Raw genomic sequence first — 16,992 nt, forward strand, 5'->3', positions numbered from 1 at the left:
TAGTATTGGCATCCACAACAAAAAACACGGTCGAAATCACCTTTGGTCCGACCTCAATGGGTGCATCCATCATCCCTTCTGGTTTGGTCGGTTGTCATGTGAAGCTCGTCATCTCGATGTCTACTGGAGACAAATCACCAATCTCTTTGCCCAATTTTCTTAAAGTTTTGAGAGGCATGACATTGAAAACAGCCCCATTATCAATAAAAACCTTGTTAACCGGCTTACCACATATGTGAGCGTTAACATAGAGTGGTTTTAAATGCGGGATTGCTCATTCTGGTATAGGTGGAAAAACCATAGGTGGGGGTCTGCCAACCATCGCTGCCTATTCAGGTTCTTCCTCCTCCTCGAACTTTGCCCAAATAGGTTCTTCGACGAACCATTGCATATCCGTCATCTTGACTTCGAATCCTGCTTTATCAAGTTTTACTATCTTGCTGCGCAAAACTTTTGTCTCTTCTGGGGCAAATGATCCAAAAATAATCTCAGGAGTATCTTCCTCTGCATTTTCTATTTCAGGATCAATATTGATCCGTTTGCAGAATTGACATCGAAAACATCTGGCCTTCTTGATAGGCTTGTTAATCTGCCAATGCTCCTCAGGCTTGCCATTCGAGCTCTTCCTTTTGGGTGATGATTCTTACTTTTCCTTACCCTTATCTACTTGCTTTCCATGCCGCGCTGCATACCTGCGCTTAGCGTTGCGAATTTGTGTACGATTCATACCTGAAAATTGAGGATCAATGTCTATTGAAAGCGGCTTCCTATTCCGGCTCCAGCTCTCCTGGACTGGATGTGGTTTACACGTTGGTTGATCTCGTACCACGACTTTATCTTTCAATTCTACTTTGAAAGACCCATCTTCTCTGTCCCATTTCTCTGCCACTCTAGTTTCACAAACTTTGAACTTCACTTCCTGATTGGATTCCCGTTCTTTAGGCTTGCGTTCTTTTCGTTTGGTGTCTTCTTTATCATCACTTTGCACAATTTGTGAAGAACGCAAAGAGATCATTGCAGTGGTTACTTTTGGGAAGGGCTGATGCTCTACTCCCATTGTTACGTATTTGAATCTTCCTGCTTTGATAGCCTTCTGTATTTCCTTTCAGAAATGTGTGCATTGATTAGTGTAATGAGTAAAGGAATTATGCCATTTGCAGTATGGCCTTCCCTTTATTTCTTCCTTCGTTGCCAAACGCTGCCCTTTAGGAATGCGGATCTGCCTATCTGCCAACAGAATATCGAAAATCTCGTCGGCCTTGGATACATCGAAGGTCGGCTGTTCCCTCTCCTCTGTTCCTGGCAAAGGCTTTAGTTTCGAACACACGTACGGTTTGCCACTCACAATTTCAGCCGTCATCTCTTCAATGATATTTCTTTGCTCTTCATCTGGCGAATAAATTTCTGTATCGACACTAGCCATTTGTTGTACCCTGTTCCGGCGGAAATTGTGTTCTTTTTCTCTAAATAAAGACTCCAATCTCCCTGCTTTGGAAGCCAGGCTAGCCAAGTCCTGAACTTCATGGGCTGTCAATGCTTCCCGAAGTCTGGAATGCATGTTCCTAACCACCAAATTGGTCATTTCACTTTCTTCAATGATTGTCGGGCATCGGCCTTTCATTAGTCGTACCCGTTCAATAAACTGATACGCAGTCTCTTCTGGCATCTGTCGGATCTCTAAAAGATATGTGAGTGAGACCGTTGGGAGGGGATTAAAAAATCTTGCATGGAATGTGGCCTCCAGACCTTCCCAAGTTTGCAACTGCCCGGGTGGCAAATTTGTAAACCATGAAAAGCGATCCTTATAAGTGATAACCCAAACAATTGTAATTTGTAGAATGAATTATTGCCTACTTCCCCTAATTGAGCCGTGAAACGTCTCACATGCTCAATGGTTGATGCCCCATCTTCTCCGGAAAATGAATGAAAATCGGGTGGTCTGTAATTCCTTGGAAGCGGATGCTCGTTGATAATTCTTTCTGGAAACGGCCTCTGGTACGCAGGTCTGTTGACCTTCTGGGGGTTCATTCCAAAATGTACTCTCAAGACCTGAGCAATGTCCTCTGGGTCTACTCTGGGTGGGACAGGGTCCAATACTTGAATGGGATTGTGAGCCTGGCCTCCCAATCTTTCCCCCCTGAGGTCGGTAGGCTCGGTCCTAACACCCAACGGAATATTATTCGGGTATGTAAGAGGAGTCTTCCCTCTGTCAACCCTCGGGGCAATAACACTTGTAAAAGTGTTGTCCACATATGAAGGCCCCACAAAATTTGCCTGTAACCTGGATGGTGATAGTTCTGGTGGCGTCTGGATGGGTTGCAAAGTAACCTTTGATAACGCCCGATTTAACGTATTTTGCATAAGGTTTTGTTGCTCCCGCAACATTTTTTGCTCACGCAACATATTCTGAATGGCTAAATTATACTGGTTGTTCAATTGCTGAACATAAGAAACCCAGTTGGCAGGTGTTTGTGGCATTTCTCCTGTATTTGGCATGACGGGTGGTGAAACTGTTTCCCCCACCGGTGCCGAAGATGCTTGAGGTTGTGAGCTCGCCATGTGGATCCTTCCGACGATTCGGCCGGACCTCAGTCGTATGAAACTCTCCGTTGACGTAGGATCAGCAATCTTGCCTTTCTCCCACTGTGGTCGCCAAATTGTTGATGTGTTTTTTCAACAATAAAAAGTAAAATCCGAAAATAGAGAAATATTCCCGAATTTGATAGATGATGCCTGAGATTAGAGATCTCTAAACACTGTAGAATACATAAAATAAAATAAGGAAAATAAAATAAAAGACTGGAAAAATAAAAGTGGTGATCCCCAAAAGCAATTCTCTTGAATTTGATGTCAGTTGAAGATCCCTTCTCTGTACAATACGGAATCCTTAAATAACCCCTTGAAGATACGGTTCGAACCGCTATCCGGTCAGTTACCATAACCATTATTAACTGCCCCAAAAGTTCTCTTCTATCGACACGTATGAGAACCGTCCTACCACGTCCGACCTTTGAAAACCGCTCGCCAGTTGAAACTACCCTCCACTATCAGAAACTGCCTTTTACCCGACCTGTAGATTAGCTACTTTTACTACCCGACCTTGTTCTGTCTCCATTTTGTGTCCGACCTTATTACACCTAACCTTTGGACCTGAACTGACTTCAATGTCCGATCTTCTTATGCCCGACCTTTGAGATTTGTCCCGACTAGGTCCGGCTTCAATGTCCGACCTTGTTAGGTCCCGACCAGGTCCAACTTCAATATCCGTTCGCCCTTTGAGATCAACCTGACCAAGTTATTGCAGCTATATTTGGACTTTCAAAAAGCCCACTGGACTTTTGAATAAATGTTAACCTAATTTTGGTAGGCCCATTCTCAAAACTCCTATCCACCATTTTTCGCGCTCAACAATAATTAATGGATTTTCCAACCTTATTGATCAATAATCTTTTTCAAATTTACATTTCATCAAATTTTTGGGTGTGTTTGTTTTGTGAGAATGTTGGAGAAAACTTTTTTTATGTAAGGTATAGAGAATCGTGTAGGGAATGTTGGAGATGTAGGAAAAATGACAATAGAAGTATTTTTGTCATTTTTCTTTGATTTGTAATACGTTTTGATATAATAATTAATATTTAAATATCAATACGCAAAAAATAAATTAATATTTAATTACGGAGTAGAGTATTATAATGTCAAAATACTCAATTATATATAAATACATTTTTTTCAAAAATTCAATTTTTTTCCATAAGATATCTACACAAAACTTTATTTGTTGTCGTAAAAAAATGTTATTTTTTTCGTTCCAACTCAATATACTCTTTTTATTATTTTTGTTCGTCTCACTCAAAATATATATTTTTTAGTAAAAATAATCATATCTAAATACCAAAGTACCTTAAGAGCAAAAAATGTCAAAATATCTTATACTACTAAACAATAAAATACTAGTATTTTTATAATGTAAATTAAAAAAATAAATTGATATATTATATTTGTTCACATTGTATTTTTATCTGGCATAATTTTCCATAAATATTATAATAATTTACGAACTTTATACACATTAACACAATATATATAATATATACACTTTAAGTTTGTTTACTTTGTATTTTTAAATAAGTGTATTTTTAATTTTAACTTTTTGTGAATAGATAAAATTATACTATATATATTATGTTAACGTGTCTATATATCTTATATTTGCTTTTATTATGTTAACGTGTCTATATATCTTATATTTTCTAAAAGCAATATTTATAAAATAAATTATGTTACCTAAATATACTAAGTAATCAGACTCTTTTTATTTATTAAAAAAATCAATAATTCAATACAAAATTATTATATTATAAATACAAGTTTTCATACTTAATATAAAAGTAAATTTATTAAAAAGCACTAAGTGAACAAACTCATTGAGTTGGAACTAGCAGATATTATTTATATATTAAAATCCACATATATTAAAATTCATGTAAAAAAACATGACATATTTCTACAAGACCCATAGAGAATATGGCTTTTTTTAGACAACAATTTTGTGGTTTGTTTGTTTGTTAAGAGCCTGTGGGTCGTGTGTTGATGTATAATTCAATTAAACGAACTAAGTTTTGACCGTTTATATTATATTAACAATTTTAAAATTAAAATTGTGATTAAGATTTACGGATTAATCTAAATTCAGCCCTGTTGAATTAGTAGATTTAGCATGAGATCCGTTATGTTGTCAAAATAACGTATTTTTTTCAAAAAAAATTAATATATTACACGTTCTTTATTTTTATATTATGTACACAATTATCTATATTTTACATAAAAAAATTTCCTTCAACCAAAACACAAAACAAACAAACCCGATTCTTCACACAATTTCAATTTTTTCAAAAATACCATATCAAGTACTCTCTTTATCACAGTAAAAAAATCTACATTACTGTGTATATAAGAATTTAAAAGAAGTATAATCAATAAATAATTAATAAATTATATACACCCATAATTAATTGGCTCTGCCCAGTACAAGTGCAATCCAAGCCTTGGGAGCTTCGCTGCCCCAACAGAAGGTTCAGATAAACAAATGGGCTCGCGGACCTGTCTAGCCTAATGACTCAGCAGGCCTGGTGTATTTGAAGTAGTGATGAAAGATGGTGGGAGAGGAGACTAAAGTGGTTGGAGAAAAAACTAGAATAATATTTTATCCAAATAAAATTTTTAAAATAACAAGATTAAGGAGGCAAGATCAGATCAGAGACGGACACCATTCATAGGGCTGGCAAACGGATCAGGTCGAGTTGAGTTCAGGTTCGGGTCAGCTTAAACGGGTTACAAAACCCTTGACCTGAACCTGACCCATTTAATTAAATGAGTTGATATTTGCAACATTAACCTGACTTTTTATTAATCGGGTCAACTTGAATCTGACTCATATAACCCGTTTAAATCTAAAATATTTAAATTTTAATTTAAAATTATAATTTATACTAACAAAAATTTTAAATGCATAGTATATATACATATTAAAGCAAAAAAAGATTTATTCATATCATGAAACCGATATTCAAGAATTAAATTAACAAACACTACATAATAGTACACAACACAATCCTTAATTTTTTATTGTTTATTTTTATAAAATTGGCCATAAATATTGAATTTTATTGATAAAATTTAAAAAATTTATTTAAATTTAAAATAATATTAATTAAACAGGTTAGACGGGTTATTTTCAGATCGAAAATGTATACCTTAACCTGACCCATTTAATTAAATGGATTAAATGGATTTGACCCAATTATTAATTGGGTCAAAAATCTCAACCAAAACCCAACTATTTCAGGTCAGATTCGGATCGGGTTATCAGGTCGGGTTAATTTTTGTCAGGCCTAGCCATTCATCACCATCTTCTTTTTTCTTTCTTTAAATTTTCTCTGCATTTTTTATTCAAGAACACTATATTTTTTCGTCAATTTTTATTCAAGTTTCAGCTTCTTCCTTGTTTATAGCTTTATTTTCGTCTTCCTTTTACGTTAATTTTTTATTTATCGCGAGATAGCCCGTATCATTTTTTAAGGAGACCGGGAGACCCTTTCGAACAAATTGATTCTTCTAGGCTTTTCTAATTAAGCCGCCGAAGGTGATTTTTTATGACAATTTAATTGGCACGCCTGATGGGACACCAACATCTCGCGACTTTTGCATGCAACATCGGAAGAGAAAACTGACGTCGCTGACAACCATATAGATGTTGAAAAACAAAGAAATTGTCAGCGATTCATCTTCTCACCCTGCGTAGGAAGTTGCCCCACGAGACAAAACTTCAGCGGTGGCTGGAAGGCCAGACCAGATTATCATCCTTCTAGCTAGTGTACTATAGGAGCAGATCCATGGGGAAATTCAGTCCTCTCTACACAAATCTGCCCTGGAAATTTTCAGATATATTGCTGATGTTTTGAAGCCTATTATCCAAAATGAATTTGCGCTACTTTGGGAGGAAGAAGCTCGAAATGGCAAGGCCTTGATGGCCAGCTCCAACCCGCTGGATATCTGGCCTCCCGTCAGCCTTGCAGCCAACTCCGCAACAAATCCGACCTTCCAAGAGCTCAATTATGGTCACGTTAGTATCTTCGGTAGGGGTAGCGGATCTGGAGAACTTCTGTTTAACCCACGGAAGCTCGGAGAATCTAGTGCGCAGGCTGACAGGCCTCATTCGAGCCACCTCCAATTGACGGATTTGGGATGACCTCCGGGTCAGTCTCATCAGCTCCATATTTGCATTCAAATTTGTCATTCACCGGAGCCTCTTTCGGTACCCAAGCTCCTGTTTCAGACCTTAAAGAAAATCCGACGGTCAAACAAGGGACTTTCAGTACTTGGGGGCAGGGCCGACAACGGTTCCAGCACCTTCCTTCCCCTCAACACCTTTTGAACAATGTGGGGACCAGGGAAAGCTGTCCCCGTGATATCCCAATGCACTGGGGGACAAGGAGATGCTGCAGAAGGTCAACTCTCGGCTGGTTCTGGGGAAAACAACCCTACAAACATCCTGCCTAATCAACCTCCGACAATCCACTATTGGAGCAGGTTCATTTTTCAGAGAAGCTACGGAAGGCCCCCATTTTGTTCCCCACAATGGGGACCTGCTCATCAGGCCTTCCCACAGTCGGCAACGCGCAATCCGTCACCCGCTTAAGCAGCTCCTGAACAGCCTGGGGGCAGGCAAAAGTGCCGCCACCACCGTCTTATCCAATTATTAATCCCTAAGCGATCGCATATGCGATTTGTAGAATTTATGGTGATTCCATTCGCCTACCAGCTAGGCCTCATTACCAAAGGCCTTTCCCGAGGTACATTCATTTGAATCATCCATTGTCCCGCAATGCTTGGATGCCCAAATTCAGGCTATTTCTAAGGGAAGATTCCCGCTTCACCATCGAGCATGTCAGCCGATTCACAGCTCAATGTGGAGGACAATACAAGAATAATGACTGGTATAAACTCTAGCTTTTTTCATTGTCTTTGAAAGATCCAACTTTTTTGGTACACTTCGCTACTTCCGAACTCCATCCATATGTGGGCAGACATGGAAAGGGCTTTCAATGACCGCTTCTACAGCTCTCTTCCATAGGTGACCGTCTCGGATTTGACAAATTTGCATCATCATGGTGAAAAATCTGTGGAGCAGTTCTTGGAACACTTTAGGAGGTCGGAAAGTAGGTTCCAAGTTCGCATACTAGAGAACCAGGTAGTGAACATCGCAATCGAAAACATAGCGCACCAGCTTCGTGATAAATTGGTCTTTCATGAGTACCATGATTTCCGGCAACTTACATCCAAAGTTTTGAAGACCGAGCAACTCGTGAAAGAAGCTCAAAGGCCCAAAATTAGAAATTCCGACGTGGGAATCATCATATCTACGCTCATGAAGAAACTGTCAAGGCTGAGGAAGAACCAGAGAAAACCTTTCTATCCAAAATTTCTCAGGGGAAGACATATGCATGCCCAGATCTTAACCCACCCCGATAGAACTAGGTGAATCCGAAGGTATCCTACTCTTTTGATATTGCCAAGATGGAGCAGACTTTTGAATACTTATTGAAGGATAATCAGCTCCGCCTCAAAGAGAATCACAAAATGCCGACTGAATAGGAGCTGAACGGAAAATCCTTTTGTAAGTGGCATGGAGTACATGACCATGAGATCGGTAATTCCATTCCTTCAGGAATGCATACCAGAAAGCTATAAATGAAGGCCGCCTCAAGTTGGCCGAAAAACTTGACATGAAAGTAGATACAGAGCCATTCTCCGTGCCGATAAATGTTGTTGGATTGCATCCAGGCTGGTCCAAAAAATCGAATGCAGGGTTTGGAGCAGATGATAGGAGAACAGACCCTCGAAAACCAATGTTGGAAAGGCTCAGAAGGTCCATCAAACCTCCAAGAAGGAGCTCGGTGTGGTAAAGACTTTCCCCCACCAATACAGTCGCATAAGTGAGCTTCAAAGAGGGCGGTGAGGTCTAGCGAGTGACCTTCGTGGATCAAGTGGTAATTACACCATATCAGACCCGGCTTTCTGTGAAGGCTCCAGATGATGGAAGCTGGACCAGGAACCAGAAGGAACGGGTGGTACGACCTCCTACTAGGACCTAAAGAGGAGAATGCAGCAACAATACTTGGCCGCTCGCCTTTCCCATGAGGGTCAGGCTGGGGGACAACAGACTGAAGACCACGAAGATTAGGCCGGGGGTAGCAGGCCAAGGACTTGGAAGGAGCTATTTTTGGAAGGCCAAGCTTGGTCGGAAGGACCTAGGTCACCAACATCAGGCCCGAAAGGAATGAAGACCAAAGGGTTTTTCAGCAAGGATCAAATACCCTACCAAACCATATTTTACTATAACACTCGGGAAAGACCATATTCCAGAAAATAAGCCAATGATCGGGGATCTTGATTGCGATGAGGTATCGGAGGCTAGCGTGGAGATTATTGCTTCTTCCAAAGATCTTGAATGAGCTTTGCACTACGAGGGCAATTTCAAGGTTAATATGATATGAGTTTTGCCCCGAAAATTCGAAGCCCCTCAGGTACAACAGATCACCTCCAAAGGGATGTGATGTTATAAGGAGTTGATCTGTTATGTTGTGTGGAGCAGGATTCCGATATTCTAGAGAAGGGCCCAAAACCAGTAATTTTCTAGAAGTTGACGGATGAAAATATGCGCCACTTGAAACCCTTATTCTTCACGGCATATCTTGACGGGTGGACGGTCAACAAGGTTCTAGTTGACGGATGAGCCTCCGCCTAACGAAGATCAGAAAAATTAGGAACGACCTCGTCCTTACAACAATGCAAACAACCGATTTCACTAAAAATGTACACACGGCAGTAGGCGTGCTAGTGGCGAAAGTGACAGTCGGAACGAGGATGGACTAGGTGGGCTTTTTCATCATCAAGGGAAGAAAAACTTACTAGGCCATTCTTGGAAGGGAATGGATCAACACCACACAGTGCGTTCCCTCGATGTTGCACCAGAAGATTGTATTTTGGAATGGGGACCAAGTCGACAAAGTGGAGGCCGAGGCTTATCCGGCTATGGCGGTTCATTATGCAGAGGCTGTTTATTATTCCCCCGATGTGTACCCGTTGTCCACGATGTTGGAGGACACTAAAATATGAAAAGAATGTAATCTAACCATGAAGAGGTTCAAGATTAAAGTCGAGGCCAACGCATGGCTTGATAACTAAGGTGTTTATCATGTCTGACAACCTAATTTTGCAGGATATAGAGGCGAGGGCAGGCAGGTCCGGCTGTCCCTTCATATGGGCTGAAAATCATGCTGCTGACCCTTTCGACAGGCAGGCAAGGATATCCTCCCAGCCGCTGATAACTCTTGATTTTGCCATATTTTATAGCTTATATTTATTTAATTATTTATTTATTTATGTCAAATTTTGATATCATTTATGTTAATTTATTCTAATAATTGTATTAATTTCATCTTGTTTGTATAATATTAATTTATTAGTTTTTAAGTGTAATTTATAATTATTTTGGTGTATAAATTAAATTAATTGATGTGTTTCTTGAATTATATTTTTTGGCATTATTTATGTGCTATTTACGTATTTAATTTTAACTGAATTAATTTTATTTAATAAGTATTATTTATTTAAAGAAATATTTATAAGATGTTCATTATTTATATAGGTGAAATAATGCTTGAAAACTGATGTGGGAGCCCAAAACTGGCCTTAAAAAGTGAAAAAATGGCTTCAGAAGCGAAAAAATAGTCACCGGCGTGAAAGTCAACCAAAGTCAACGGTCAACGCCAGAAAGTCAACGCGCGAAGTCAAAGTCAACCGAGCACGGAAGATAAGCGACGGCCGCGCGGAAGACAAGCGACGGCCGCACGGAAGGCAAGCGACGGCCGCGCGGAAGACAAGCGGCGGCTACATAGGAGTGCGCAAGCGCGGAAGGCAAGCGAGCGCGGAAGGCGAGCGGCGGCTGTATTTATGAGCGCGGAAGGCAAGCGAGCGCGGAAAGCGAAGCGGCGGCTAACACGGAATTCAAGCGGCGGCTGACACGAAAATATGAGCGGAGCGGAAAGACATACGTGGAAGTGAGCGAAGCGGCGGCTGCATTAATTCTCGCTGCATTTATTGCCGCTGGTCAGCAGTGCATTTACTGCGCCGCCACAATAATTCCTGCACAGAATTCTGCTGCATTTATGTCTCCTGCACCCTCAGCTTCTGCATTTACTACACTCTCCTAGCTCCCTTAATTAAAATCCTGCACTACTTTTTAGCCAATTGTTGGCTATTTTTGTGTAATTTTTATTCTAAAACCTTCTAGAAAATAGGTAGTTATTAGTAGTTATATTAGTAGTTATTTTTAGAGTTAGTTATTTATGGTTATTTTTAGAGGTAGTTAGTAGTTATTTTTAGAAGTAGTTATTTATTGGCGGTTGTAACCGTCAAGCTTCTAGAAGTTTTTCCCCTATAAATATCCCCTCTAATTGTACCATATAATATATAGACCATAGATAGATATGTGATACAATATAGATATATATATACATACACACCATATATACACAATAATATACATTCCATTTTCTCCATTTTCTTTTCTTCCGTATTTTTATCTAGTTTAATAATACGAGATTTTCGGTTTTGTGTCGCGAGCAAACTGATTTTCTCCCCCTTTTTCTTTTAAGTTCAGCATATTATTTTAGCTAGTAAAATTCCTATCATATTTCTCCACCTCACCTTCACCCAAAAATTCCATGTTCGATTTGAATTGTTCAAGTTGGATTTCGACAAGGTTGCGGAAGGGCGACAGAAGAATCGACTATTTCAGCCCTGTTATGCGCCAAAAGCGGTTTCCGGGTAGTTCAACGTAGCTAAGTACGCGGGAGCCTTGTCGACCTGCTTAGTTGCTGTTCTGAATTCGATTTTGATTAAAGAGAGGTAATAAAAAGGGGTAGAGCCACTAGCGGAACGGTTGGAAGAATAATTCATGGGGCATAGGCGGGGGTCTATTGGGTCACAGAGATTCCTAGTGACAGTAGGGTTTCTTGCTTATAATGTTCTTCGCCGGGTGTCGCTGAAGCCTCGTTGTAAATCCCCCAAGATCAAGTACCAACCGAGTCGATAATCAGCTTAAGCGAGCAAATGCGATCACATTCATTTCTCCGAGCCACCCCGCAATTATACATATATTTTCCGCTATCACGCTATCGTCATCCCGCTCATTTCATCCATGGAAATCTAGTCATTAAGGAACGCAAAAGTCAGACACAAACGCCTCGTTTCATCCCTTTCGAGACACGTATATTTTATCGCTTTTTAGTTAGATTTAATTCCTGCAATTGATCTTTTCAGTTTCTTTGATTGCATTAACTCATTGCACTTTTTCTAATTAAATATAGGATATTCGCATATTCCCTGAGTTCGACCCGGACACTCACCGGTTAAAGAGATTTTTTATTTTTGACGAACTTTTTGGAGTTACTACACGAACACGCACGACACTATTTTCATATATCATTTTTTTTGTATCTTAAAAGATATTTTAAAAACTCTCCAAAAATCTTCGATCAAATTTTGGCGCCGTTGCCGGGGAATAAGCCTAGTATCTTTGTTTTAATTTGAAAATATTGATTTAATGCTAATTTTATTTTAATATTGAATTTTATTGTATTTTGAACATCTAATCCATCGGCGGTATGCTTTGTAGGTTTCGAGAGTGCGATATCCTTCAAGGATCAAACCTACACGGCAATGTATCTTTCGGAGAAAAATCAAAAAAAAAAAAAAAAAAAAAAAAAAAGCTCGGGAGCGGCCTCTGCAGTAGTGTTCTAAATATACCTATAGTAATAATCATATAATAATACAAATAATAATAATATTTACTATATATATATAATAAATAAATCATAATAAATAATAATATTACTATAATGATAAATCAACAATAATAAAATAATAGTAATAATAAGAATAAGAATAAGAATAATTAGAATAAATAAAAATTAGGTTTAGGAGCTGCCTCCCTTTTTCTCCCCTTTATATATATATATATATTTTTTTTTATACAAAATAATAATAATTTTATTTTGTTGTTCATTCAGGATTTCCAAGATGATCTACTCATTTATTCAGATTGAATTTTAAAATTGAAGTAGACATCTATCCTTGTGAACCAGCGGTGATGGCGAGCGAAGCGGCATCAATGTCTCTATGTGCAAGCGAAGCAGCGAAAACAAGCGGAGATGTGAGCGGGTCTGCAAGCGAAGCCAATTTCAGGCAATTGCAGCGAAGCGATGCAGACCAGCCCCTCCTGCAAGCGAAGCGATGAATTTATTCTTCTTTATTTTGGGCAAAAGTTCATTTTGTTCGACGGCGCCTACTAAGAAAATTCCTAAATCATAGTCTTGGGCTAGAGAGATTTCAGATTTCAAATCAATAGTCGGTAATTCCAGGTAAGAAGATTTTTATTTGTATATTATTTCTTCCCCAAATTATTTCTCCCTTTCCATCGTTCACTCAGTACTTTCTTCCCTAAAATTTTCGCCATTTCAGTAAGCCCTAGCTACTTACGCCTTCCATCTCTTCCTTCCTTCCGTCATCTCATCATCTAATTCTGAGAAAAATCTGAATTTCACACCCGATTTTCTTTCAATTTTGTCAAGCCCTAATTCTTTTACCGCAAATCCCCCCAATTTCTTTACCGTAACCTCTTTTCTCCCACCGACAACGATGAAGCCAACCACACCACTTGCTCCAATTCTAGCTGCCTACGAATCCACCGGTAAACATCGGAAGAAAGGTTGTATTATTCAATTTCACCTTCTCTTGCCTATTTTCATCGAATTTCTTAATTTCGAACATAATACTAATAATCTGAAATTTTGCAGGGGCTGTTATGGGATGGATTGTACCTCTTGTAATTATGTTAATTATGCTCCTTCTGATATTTAATTTAGGATTTAGTTGTGATTGGAATTAAATTATGTTGGAATTTGGATTTGGGTTAGATTGGAATTAGTTGTCGAGTTTGTATACATACTTGGTGATTGCATTAGCTTAGACTGATTCATAGTAATTTGTTGCTGCTGGGTTAGGATCTGATTAACATTAATTTGTTTTTGTTCATTGCTGATGTGTAATTAGCGTTAGCTTAGGCCTCTTTGAGCGGTGACGAAAGTGAGCGGCAGCCCGCCCTAAGCAGCAGTAACAGATCAGCGCTAAATTTATTTATTTATTTATTTATTTATTTTTTGGAGACCGCAACGAAGCAACACCCAGCTGCAAGTGAACCGGCCGGTTAAGTGACTTTGGGATTAATCGATAATTTAGAGGCGCGAACAGTCTGCAAAGGGCTGATTGATGGGCATTCGGTGAAAAGTTTTGCAAGGAATAATCTGCACAAACAATTTGGAAATTTTCAGAATTGTTCGAAATTAGATTCACACTTATTTGGCAATAAGTGTGAAGAGAGGCTGTTTTGGATATTCCCGAGCCGCGAAGAAGTCAAAAAGGGAGTTTAAATGCAGTCATATATCTTTAATTCTTAGATAATATTACTACATTTCATCTTTTGCTGTTGAAAATATATTTTGAATTACTTGCAGCGCCTTCTCAAACTACAAATTGTTCGAGGGCGAACAACAATTCAAGTGTGAGGAGGGAAGTCATCAGCGCCACCAAAAATTTTGAACAAAAATCAGGCTGCAAGACAACAATCAGGGAAGTTCTTGATTCATTTCTCGGTTATTTATGCCGGCTTATTTATTGATTGCTAACTTGTTAGATAGTAGAATATGTGTTACTTAGATAAATTAGTAGTTGTAATATAGCTGCATTAGGTTAATTTTCAGATTAGTTTGGGAGTAACGGTAACATATTTTAGCTTTCTTCTAATTAGCTGTCCTAGTCGGATTTATTCATTAATTGCAGATGAGATAATTGGCTTAATTGCTGCTTGTTTAGGTTGCTTAGTCTGAGTAATTCTAGTTTATTCCTAGTCCAGTCATGCTGCATGTTTAGTTTAGTTGATACATGGTTAGTTGATTGCATTAGTTTAGCCTGTAGTATTCTTAGTAATGCGTTTCTGCTAAATGTATTGATGGATTATGACTTGTTTAAGATTAATTTGTTCTTGTTAGTTGCTGGATTGTAATCTTTGTTTCCTTCTTCTTCTTTAGTTTAGGAATTAGTTGTGTAAATAGCCGGTAGTTTGATAAATAGTTGAAGCCCCCGCTCGTTTAGCTTCGCTGCTGCTATTATTTAAATGTAGTAGAAGAGTTACTGTATGATTAATCTAGTTTAAATTAATGTAGTTCTAGTTGTGTAAATATATATGGCGTGTCGGTAGCTTCAATTAGATTAATTCATAGCCGATCACATTAAAATAATTGCTGCATGTTTACATGCTCTCTTAATTAATTATTTATGCAGTTAATTAATTAGTTACTTGAATTATTCATATTTATTTATATATATTTTTAAATTAATGTCGATTAATTTATTTTGTGTAATTTATTGTTGTCTAATTTATGTTGAATTAAATTATGTTATATATTTATATTTATTTAAAATAAAATTAACTATGAAATATGTTCTTTTCTCGAGTAAATTGATTTCCATTGTGCTTAATTTGAGTTTGAAATTGAATCTATTCAATAATTGAAATTCTTTTGAGTATGAGTATAAATCGGGATTTTGATAAAGTTGGTTGATATCCCCTTCGTTTCATTAATTTCATACTTAGTCTAATTTTTAGATCTTTCATCTATTTAGCTGCGCTTGTTGGCGGAGAGCATGAATTAAGTTTCCTTAAAAATGGGATTGACAAACGAATAGTGTGAGGAGGATGCCGATTATCTTTATATGCGACTTGACTTGGCAAAAAAAAAAATCGACGCAAAAAAAATGTCGAAATTAATTTATTATCGGTAGCAATGTCTACCGGGCCGCCTTGTTTCTTAATTTATGATTTATTATGGCGGTTTATTTAAAGCTTTGAGTCGTCGCATCATTTTTAGAAGCTACTCCGAACACTTAAGTTTGAAAATATTTCGGGAGACATAATTTCGAATCTTTGCAGATGAGCAATATCGCGTAAATGGCTTAAGGATCTGAACTTTAGCTAAGATTCGTTTACACACCACCGTTGATATTGCCGACAATATTGAGTCCTTATTTAGAAAATACTTGATTTAATTTCATTAATTGAATTTATTCGAGGACGAATAAAGGTTAAGTGTGAGGAGTTTGATAACTCTTGATTTTGCCATATTTTATAGCTTATATTTATTTAATTATTTATTTATTTATGTCAAATTTTGATATCATTTATGTTAATTTATTCTAATAATTGTATTAATTTCATCTTGTTTGTATAATATTAATTTATTAGTTTTTAAGTGTAATTTATAATTATTTTGGTGTATAAATTAAATTAATTGATGTGTTTCTTGAATTATATTTTTTGGCATTATTTATGTGCTATTTACGTATTTAATTTTAACTGAATTAGTTTTATTTAATAAGTATTATTTATTTAAAGAAATATTTATAAGATGTTCATTATTTATATAGGTGAAATAATGCTTGAAAACTGATGTGGGAGCCCAAAACTGGCCTTAAAAAGTGAAAAAATGGCTTCAGAAGCGAAAAAATAGTCACCGGCGTGAAAGTCAACCAAAGTCAACGGTCAACGCCAGAAAGTCAACGCGCGAAGTCAAAGTCAACCGAGCACGGAAGACAAGCGACGGCCGCGCGGAAGACAAGCGACGGCCGCACGGAAGGCAAGTGACGGCCGCGCGGAAGACAAGCGGCGGCTACATAGGAGTGCGCAAGCGCGGAAGGCAAGCGAGCGCGGAAGGCGAGCGGCGGCTGTATTTATGAGCGCGGAAGGCAAGCGAGCGCGGAAAGCGAAGCGGCGGCTAACACGGAATTCAAGCGGCGGCTTACACGAAAATATGAGCGGAGCGGAAAGCCATACGTGGAAGTGAGCGAAGCGGCGGCTGCATTAATTCTCGCTGCATTTATTGCCGCTGGTCAGCAGTGCATTTACTGCGCCGCCACAATAATTCCTGCACAGAATTCTGCTGCATTTATGTCTCCTGCACCCTCAGCTTCTGCATTTACTACACTCTCCTAGCTCCCTTAATTAAAATCCTGCACTACTTTTTAGCCAATTTTTGGCTATTTTTGTGTAATTTTTATTCTAAAACCTTCTAGAAAATAGGTAGTTATTAGTAGTTATATTAGTAGTTATTTTTAGAGTTAGTTATTTATGGTTATTTTTAGAGGTAGTTAGTAGTTATTTTTAGAAGTAGTTATTTATTGGCGGTTGTAACCGTCAAGCTTCTAGAAGTTTTTCCCCTATAAATATCCCCTCTAATTGTACCATATAATATATAGACCATAGATAGATATGTGATACAATATAGATATATATATACATACACACCATATATA

The 16,992-nt window shown here is 38.0% G+C and overlaps 1 protein-coding gene across 1 annotated transcript; it reads right to left on the bottom strand.

Annotated features, from left to right (window-relative positions):
• Window positions 1–1,105: 1,105 nt before the first annotated feature.
• LOC127242877 (uncharacterized) lies at window positions 1,106–2,559 on the bottom strand. The gene is made up of 2 exons (XM_051262587.1): window positions 1,885–2,559; window positions 1,106–1,801 (listed from the first exon to the last, which is right to left on the bottom strand). The coding sequence occupies exons 1-2, from the start codon at window positions 2,557–2,559 to the stop codon at window positions 1,106–1,108; spliced, it is 1,371 nt and encodes a 456-aa protein (XP_051118544.1).
• Between the last annotated feature and the right edge of the window lie 14,433 nt (window positions 2,560–16,992).

Source organism: Andrographis paniculata, unplaced genomic scaffold (assembly GCF_009805555.1).
Source record: "Andrographis paniculata isolate CXL003 unplaced genomic scaffold, ASM980555v1 Contig89END, whole genome shotgun sequence".
Taxonomy (NCBI): domain Eukaryota; kingdom Viridiplantae; phylum Streptophyta; class Magnoliopsida; order Lamiales; family Acanthaceae; genus Andrographis; species Andrographis paniculata.